This window comes from Otolemur garnettii, unplaced genomic scaffold, assembly GCF_000181295.1.
Source record: "Otolemur garnettii isolate 467f Iridium unplaced genomic scaffold, OtoGar3 scaffold00066, whole genome shotgun sequence".
NCBI classification, from domain to species: domain Eukaryota; kingdom Metazoa; phylum Chordata; class Mammalia; order Primates; family Galagidae; genus Otolemur; species Otolemur garnettii.
Window position 1 is genome coordinate 10,258,472 of NW_003852461.1, and position 9,181 is coordinate 10,267,652.

Consider the following 9,181-nt stretch of genomic DNA (forward strand, 5'->3'; position numbering starts at 1 on the left):
TAACCTGTTTGGGGATCAGGGGATGTGTTATAAGAATGTGAGCAGGCCTCGCTAATCCCTCTTTCTGTTTTCGGTGGTTTGGGTAACATTTGAGTGGCCGGTCGGTATCCAGGCGTTGTGATAAGCACTCCACATGCCCTCATTTCCTCCCTTTAGGGGAGGTGTCAGAGTTCCATTTTACAGAAACTCTGGCTCACAAGCAGCCCAAAGAAAAGGATGTACCCACTTTGTGGCCACCTCATTCACTTCCTTTAGAGCTGGACATCCTAATTTGGCCAGAACACAGAACTGTAAAAGACCCGAATGATAGGACGGGCAGAGAATAACCATTTCTCTCTTCTTACAAGCCCAGGACTCCCATTACATCATAATTATTGGTGGAGGAACAGCCGCTGCCTGACATATGAGGGGCCACAATTCTCACTGTGATCTTGGAGAAAGGACGCAGCTCTGAGAGGGGCTGTGAGGGTGGCCCCTGTGCTGCTGCTGCTCTGAATCTTCTTGTTTTTCCGAGTTTCACCACGAGAGGGAAGCATACAGCCATGAAAGTAAAGCAGTTCTTCCTGGTCAGCTTTCTGCCAAGAGCTGTAATGTGGGAAAGCCTTCCGCTAACACCAAATAAATACTCCTACGGAATTTAAATTAAAATTTTCTTGAGAATGCTCCAGAAAGGAAATAAGACAGATGAGATATGTATGAAAATTGTATAATGAACCAATATCAAATGCTGTTTTTATAGGTTGAAGTAGTTGAATATTGGTCATTTCTGGTAAAACACAAGTCTTCTTCACATGTGCGTTCCTCAGAGGGGTTCCCAGCCCTGGGTGTCTTCAGACTGGGGAGATAGTTTCTGACACTTGCCCTTATGGATCAAGAATGGCATTTTTGAAGGTGGGGAATGCTCCTCGCTCCCTTGTAGGCTCCCAGGTGAACACCTTTTTATTCTACTTTTCAATGATTGCAGACTTACCTGTCTCTCTCTCCAGACCAAAAGCTCCATGGCACCTTGAGTCCCTCATTTTCCCCTGGTGCACAGGGCCTGACGGATGAGTGCCTGGTAAATCCTGGGTAGAATCATGGGTGAGCAGCTGGATAACTGACACGCATGCTACAGAAAGCACAGTCTCGGAGGCAGCTGTTTTGTGTGTTTTTCTTTCAAAGTCTACTCCAGGAGTCTTTGAACCTGGGATTCTGTACTGCTCTAGGCCATCTGGCCCTCGTGGTTCCTCTGGCCTTGTACCTTCTTTATCCTTTAATGAAAGTTTTTTTCTTTAAAGAGCATTTCCTAACTGTACCAAAACACAGGTAGACAGTGGCCACCTCAGTACTTGTTTATGGAACAAAGCTGTGTGTTTTGGGGTTCAGGGTTGTGCTAAAAACTAACACTTACCCGGGGCTCAGAAAGCATCAGAACCAACCAGCGCCAAGCCTCTTATGTTTATTAACTTACTGTGTCTTTATACAACAAATCTGTACAGTACATACTATTTTCAACCCCCCTTTCCTCCCCCTTTTCCTCCTTTGTCCCAGGCTAGAGTGCGGTAGGGTTAGCCCTGCTCACAGCAGCCTCAAACTCCTGGTCATTCGGTATTTTCAAGGGGAGAAGTGGAGGCGCGAAGAGCGCAAGTACCTTGCCCAAGGCCACCGGTCAGTAAAGGTGCTCTGCCTGTCTCCCTTCTTCTTCAGAGAGGAGGAAGGGGAGTGGTTTCCTCTCTTCCTCTTCTAGCCTATATGAGATGGAAGGTGGGGCCTGACTCAGAGCTGACAAACAGGACCTGGGCCCTCCAGAGCCCAGGGCAGCACCGTGGAGATGCAGGGGTCACAAGTAACAGACACCCAGGCAGACTCTGGGAGCCCCGGAGAGGCGCCAGGCTGTGCACTGGGAGGGCGTCTCCTGGCCAGCAGCCGCTATTCTGGTCTCCAGTCTCTGCTCACAGGGCATCTGCTCCACTGTCCTCCCCTCTGCTGGCCCACACGGGAATACACGTTGGCTTTTTGGTGTGATTTTATTTTCAAACTCGATTGTTTAAACTCCTATGACTATTTCAACCTTATGAGTCAAATGTTCCCTTTCTTTAACAATTTTTTTGTCTCATAAGCAAAACTTTTAAGGTATTCAAGTTCTCACATAATTGAGTGATGATCACAGAGATACTTATGTCGGGTACCCAGTCTAAGCCCCCCTTCCAGAGCTCTGTGTGTCACTTTACTCAGTATGACTGCAGGTGACACAGGGGGCTGTGGTGATCCCCGACTTTACAGACGAGGAGATAGACGCACGAAGAGGTCGAATAACTTGTCCAAGGTCACATGTGACTGGCACAGCAGGAATCAGACCCTGTCCCTAATTTATAAATCACAGAACTGAGGCCTGGGCGGCCATCTGCAGTGAAAGGCTCAAACAAAACTAGGACTCAGACCCAGGCCCGTATGACTCGGGCCTCTAGGCTGGGTGGTCCTAACCCATCTTCAGACCCAGGCCCGTATGACTCAGGCCTCCAGGCTGGGTGGTCCTAACCCATCTTCAGACCCAGGCCTGTCTGACTTGGCCCTCTGGACTAGGTGGTCCTGACCCATCTTCAGACCCTCAGTCCTTCCCCTTTCCTCCCCCAGTGCCAAGCCCACTGGGGTGTTTAATCAGCCCAGCCCATCACATCAGTTCCCTCTGGTCCATGCTAACCTGTTTGGGGATCAGGGGATATGTTATAAGAATGTGAGCAGTCCCCCCTTAAGTCCTCTGCTGTGCCGTCTTAAACTTATAAATGTAGTACAGTCCAGGTTTTTTGACTATTCCACTGATGTTTATAATTTTGATAAAATTCTCTTCTTTAAACTTAAAATCCCAAGTCTAAATAAATTATTCAACTGCACATTATAAACTGGAATCACAAGGCTAGTCTTTAGATAAGCTAATATCCCACGTTTCTTAAATGTACTTAAAATACCAAACATACCTAGATTTTCCCAAAACTTACTCTAAAAAATCTGGCTTACCATTATCTGTGTACCATGAGATGTACTTCATCTTCTCTATAATTAATTCTAAATCTGTATTTAGAAATATCCATTTAATAAACCATTCTCTCATCCCAAGTGATTAGGATGACATTGCCAGCGGGATGAGGAGTAGGCTGGCCAGAGGTCCAGTGTGGAGCATTGGCCCAGAACAGCAGCCCAGTGGGGTGTGGCAGGGTGGCCAGGGGTCTGGTGTGGAGCACTGGCCCAGAACAGCAGCCCAGTGGGGCCCACAGGCTGGCCAGGGGTTCAGTATGGAGCACCAGCCCAGAACAGCAGCCCAGTAGGGTGTGGCTTGCTGGCCAGGAGTCTAGTGTGGAGCACTGGCCCAGAACAATAGCCCAGTAGGGCCAGCAGGCTGGCCAGGGGTCCACTGAGGAGCACCAGCCCAGAAGAGCAGCCCAGTGGGGCCAGCAGGCTGGCCAGAGGTCCTGTGTGGAGCTCCGGCCCAGAAGAACAGCCCACTGGCGCCAGCAGGCGGCTGCATCACAGCTGAATCCCTGACTCCAGGTCTATGCATCTGCAGTCCCTGCCTCCTTGAAATGATTCATTTGACCTAGTCCTGCTTGATTCTATTCCAAATTCTCTTCTGATTCTTCCCATACGTCCAGACCACAACTCTCAGAGAAGTAAAAATGATGTACGGTTGGATCCTGCCTAGCTCTTGTGTTTTGTGTGTCCTCAGCTGTCAGTGACAGTCCTCTGGATAAGCTCACGACACACCGACCTTGCCCCCCCACCCCAAGCCTGTCTCTCTGGTCAAGGGTGCACTGACTGGCCACTGTATCCGTGGATACCAATTCCAGGCTCCAGGGAGAGAGGATATGAGCAGTGCAGCTGTGGTCAGGAGGCCGCCCTGTTGATGGTGCCTGGAATCAGAGTCCTATAGTACAAATGGGGCCCAGGAGTCTACTTGTGGAGTGGGGTTGGGACAGTTGTCAGGGAAGAAGGGGAGTGAGCGGAAGGCACTGTGTGGAGAAGGCATCAGGGGAGGGAGGCCGTGGGGGAAGCATCTTCACGGTTGAACACTGTTGTTTTTCTCTTCTAACTGACCCATGACCCGAGTTGAAGTTGTGTGGGAGGTTGGCAGAAGGACAGTGCCGGACAGGATCATGTTGACCGAATCCTCCAAGCCACCCAGCTGAAGATGGAACCTGTTGTGAGCCTTGCTTAATCTTTTTCCAGTCTTGTCTTCTCCAAGCCATTCAAGGTACCACCTCCAGCCAGTCAGCTTTCCAAAAACATACCAATTTTCTTTCTTCCTGAATAAAAATCTTCATAGCTCCCCTGTGCCTACAGAATAAAGTTTAGCGTGATTCACGAGCCTCTGGTACTGCCCTAACTATTCTCCGGCCTCATTCCTGTCCTCACAGCCTCTCAAGAGCTGCAGCCCTGTGGACACACCCACAGGACAGCGCCGAGGCCACCACGCTGGGGTTCTCCTTACTGGTGTAAACTCTGAGAACAAGGACCCGTCTCCTGGGTTTCTTTCCCTGCCCTCACTCAGAATGTGACAAAGTGGCATCTCTACATCATTTCCGGTTCATAGAGGTTTTCCTCGACATGCAGTGAGCCAATCTCGTGAGGCCAGGTCACCCCCTTAGAGGTGAGGACACTGAGGCTCAGAGGGGTGAGCGCTGACGTTTGCTGATGTCCACGGTGTGCCAGCACAGTGCCGGGTATTTGCACGTGGTACCTGTTTTTAGTTTTCAGAACCACTTTGACAGCTACCCCCATTTTACTGGCTCAGATTGGTTAAATAACTTGCTCAAGATTATGCCTTTCATAATTTAGAGTCAACGATTCGAGCCCTAATTGTGTCTGCCTGGAGTTGGCATTTACCACCTGCTTAGTTACTGCTGGTTGGAGATTTGGATGGCCGTTTCCTGGCCTGTGTCTCCACCCCAGGGACAAGTCCTCTGAGCACTGTAGGGCAGCCATTGCTCATGGAAGGCCTTGGGTTAGGGGGTCTGATGAACCCTGCTGCTTTTAGATAAATTTGTAGCTTTCTTTCTAGTGCTTGAGCCAAGAAATGGGTTAGCAGGCCCATCCTTTATGTCCACTCCTATGGACATTTGCTGAGAAAAGAATTATTATTATTTTTTGAGACAGAGTCTCACTATATTGTCCTTGGTAGAGTGCATCACAGCTCATAGCAACCTCAAACTCTTGGACTTAAGCGATTCTCTTGCCTCAGCCTCCCGAGTAGCTGGGACAATAGGCGCCCGCCACAACACCTGGCTATTTTTTGGTTGTAGTTGTCGGTTGTTGCTCAGCAGGCCCGGGCCAGGTTCAAACCGGCCAGGCACACTGTATATGGCCAGGCCCTAACCGCTGAGCAACAGGCACTAAGCCACAAAAAAAAATTCTTGGTATGAAGAGACAGACCCACTCAGGCCCTGGGCTCAGCCCTCGTTTGGGGCCTGGGACATCATAGTTAGCTGCCTAGTAAATATTTGTCGATGAGAGAAAGAAAGATGGAATGAAAAAGGGATTGACAAGCCTGTGGAAGACTGGGAAGATATCATTGCTGGTGAGAACGGGAGCTGGAGTCTCAGCGAGGCTGGGGGGAGGGGGGGGTCGGTAACTCTGCCATCGTGAAATTGATGGGGCCCAAGACCAGTATGGAAGTTCCCCGTCTGAAGGGAGTAATCTTTAAATCCCCCACATGGTTTAAGCGTGATTTGTGTCATTGTGAAGGAGTACCAGCAATGCGGGCAGATTCATTAGGCCAAATTGGGTTTGCTATGCTTGGCAGGAACGTTTCTGAAGATGAAGTTCAACCTTTGCTGGAGAGCTCAGTCAAATGAGCTTCTTAATGGCCGCCCTGCTTAGTCTGAGCATCTTAGGAACCTTAATGTTTTAATGCCTCTTCTTTTTTTTAACCATACTTCACAGTCCATCTAACATCGCTGGTCTGGTAATATTTTTCTGTGGGGGTTTGAGTTCCGTGGTGTTCATAAAATTATGACAGGCTCGTTTTTAGAATAGAAGGTTTTCTAGGGTAAGAATGTGCATTTAGCTTTGCACATTCACAAACATGATGCCCAGGGCACGTAGCTGCTTAAAACGTTACGCCATTTCAGACAGAGTTTCAGACAGAGTTGCACCTGAGAGCAGCAGGGTTCCCGCAGACAGTGTGCCGGAGTGTGAGGTGGGGGTGGGCAGAGAGGCTTTGGTTGGGATGCTGGAGGAACCCCATGCCCAAGTGCCCCTGAGTTTACCCTGGGATTTTAAGATCTTAATTAAGAAAGCTACCAATTACGTGGTGGTTTGCTCTTACTCCAGTGAAGAGATTATTGAGATGATATTTCCTAAATCTGGATGTATCCTTGAGTATGTCAGGACACAGATGGCAGTCTAATTTGGAAGCCCACATAAAACCAGGGAAAACTTGGCATGGAATTTTAAAAACATGAATTTGAAAAATGGGTATGTAGTAAGTTAAAAAATAGTGGCTATGTTAGCTGTTAATAAAGCAAGCTTGCTTTTAAACTTAATTTGTAAAGAATTTTACTTTAAAACTTAATTATGAGCCAAAAGAAGCTATAGAAAGTAGTTTTCCTTTGGCCAACTAGTTTTCCATGTAATAAATGTGTCTTGTGAATTGTTTTAAAGTTATATCCTGAGATGTTCCCTCACATGGATAAGGCCCCACTTGTCATTTGAAGGGGCCTGTGGCCAACACCTCCTGTCCACTCACAGGACTGTCAGCCCTGCTGGTCTTGTGTAAATGGACCCCTGAACGACATTTCTGCCTGCCTGAGTGCCTTTCCCTGCTTCCACACCTCGCATGATAAGTTGATAGAGAAAGACTTCAGGCACTTGGTCAGGGAGTAAGGTGGAGAGCAAACCACACCGTGGCCTAGGCCTTACCTCTGCCTGGGATTGGAGAGGGTGGCTGGGAAGCAGGAATCGTGGGACCGCAGTGGTGCTAAGGACTGGAGCAAGAGGAAGGTGATGGCTGTGGGCTGGATCTAGGGAGGGTCCCAGGCTGGACCCCGTGGGAGGGTCTAGGACTCAGGATGCACTATGAGAAAAACTGGGGATTCGGAGTCAGAAGCCCAGAATTTGGTCCCTGCTATCCCACAACCCCTCCCCCCATTCCCCTTGTCCCGCTTACCTGCTCCCCTGCTCCTCCTTACACTGCCCTCCTCACTTCCTCCCCTCCTACCCCTCACCCCCACCCCACCCTCTAATCCACCTCCACTGTTACTTTTAAGCCTGGGTTCTTAAAAATCTATATGAGAACGGATGATAAGCAGGCATGTAAAATCCAGAGAGGGATGATCTGAGAATAAAACAATTTGCAAAGCAAAGGGAAAAAAGAAAGATCCAGGTCTTATTTCTCAAGGGGTAATTGCTTTTCCCTTGAAAGCCCTGACTCATTGTGTGTCAGACTCCCCTGATGCAGGGCGTGACCGGTCCTGGTTCATTTTTTAAGCATCCTTAACAAGTTCACCAAAACCTCGACAGTGGAACTTCATAATTGGCAACTTCTGCTGAACCAGATAAAGAACACACGTGTGTATTTTAATAGGTTATTAATAAAAATTTCAGGAATCAAATGAGAGTGGGTGTTACATTTGTTCAGGTAAAATATTTTTAAATGTCATGTATTCTCCAAATGCAAAGGAGTTAAACTGCTTCTCTAGAAACATGTTCTTAAAAGTCGAGAACATTTAAAAGTGAGACTTTGATGCGTCCTTATACCCACTTGTTTGTAAATTCAAAGGAATGACCAAGCTGTTGTCAATTCAGGGCACATTTAAAGATGTCTATTCTTCTAGAACCTAATATTATTTTGCTAAATCATTGGTGGCTGATGAATAAATCTGTTAGATGATATTTTTCTTAACTGGGATTGCACTTGGGAAGTAAAAAATCCCTTGGGTCTCAAAGTGACGGTGATATAAGAAAACCAGCAGTAACAGAGATCCCCACTTCCATTTTAAGACTGACCTTTAACTTGCTAGGTGGCATGGAGTGACTTGAGCTGCAGATGGCCTTCTCACAGAAGAGTGCCAGAGAGGCTCCAGCCTAGGGGGTGGTGGGAGCAGAGAGAGCCACACCAGGGCACCTGGTTCACAGACCTGCCTCCTGGGACAGCAGGTGTCTGTCTTGGCCTGGGCCCTGAGCGTGGGATCTGGCAGCCGCCTGCTGTTGCTGACTGAAGCCTGCTGATGCCACCACACTGCTGGAGCTCTCTCTGCCCTACCCGGGGAAGGAGGCAAAAACAATTGCGGGCTACTTGGCTTGGTTAAGTGGGCAGAAGTGTCCTCATCAAAACAACTTTGAAGACCTGTTTTGTGTGTGGGTGTGGATGGGTGTGTGGCCCTTAACTTTTTTGCAAAGGACAACAACAAGGGATTAACTCAGCTTTTTCCTTGAGAGTGATAACCCGGGCAAAACCTTGATTTTAGTTACTCAGACGACAGACGCCGTTGCAGCTTCAGGTTGGACAGACTCTTTGGGGGACCCTGCACCACTTTCTGAGCACTGTGACTGAGCCAAGTGGCAGAAGTGGAAGATGAGTGGCTTTGAAGAATGGCTTTCTGGGGCACAGAGAAGGTTGGAAGAAGGTGCTCTCTCCCTGTTAACCTTTGCTACCACTCCCTATCACGACCAGAGACCAGGAACAAGTGGGCTACGGAAGAGAACCTATCATTTTGAAGAGAAGCCATGCTATCTGGAGAATTTCGTCCAGAGTATATTCTTTTCCATAGACCTAAAAGATCGCCAGGGATCCTCGCTGGTGGTTGGTGGAGACGGGCGCTATTTTAATAAATCGGCGATAGAAACAATAGTACAGATGGCAGCTGCCAACGGGGTTGGTATATGATTCAGTGTTACTGTGTCTCTGGCTCTCCAAATAACTCCTTAATTTTTCAGTAATATTCACACATACAGAGATTTGTATGTGATACCCACCTCAGTTCACTGTGACTGCAAAGATTGCATGTTGTGAAAACACTCCAGCAGGCACGCTGGCCACGCTGGGACACTAGGATGTAAGCTCAGACTCCAGCAGGCAGGCTGGCCGCGCTGGGACACTAGACTCCAGCAGGCAGGCTGGCCACGCTGGGACACTAGGACGTAAGCTCAGACTCCAGCAGGCAGGCTGGCCGCGCTGGGACACTAGGACGTAAGCTCAGACTCCAGCAGG

At 48.5% G+C, this 9,181-nt stretch overlaps 1 protein-coding gene across 3 annotated transcripts in view; it reads left to right on the plus strand.

The window, feature by feature from the left end:
* Positions 1-9,181, plus strand: part of PGM1 (phosphoglucomutase 1) — a 69,621-nt gene that overhangs the window by 18,206 nt on the left and 42,234 nt on the right. Inside the window, exon 1 of one of the 3 annotated variants that reach the window (XM_023515126.1) lies at positions 4,208-4,225. The exons of 1 other annotated variant lie outside the window; for it this stretch is intronic. Coding sequence is in view for 1 of the 2 variants with exons in the window: in XM_003793136.3 (XP_003793184.1) it covers positions 8,546-8,845 (300 nt within the window). In the remaining variant the exon portion in view is untranslated. Of the gene's footprint in view, positions 1-4,207; positions 4,226-8,211; positions 8,846-9,181 lie in introns of those variants that run through there. One more of the 3 variants, XM_003793136.3, reaches the window with a different exon arrangement.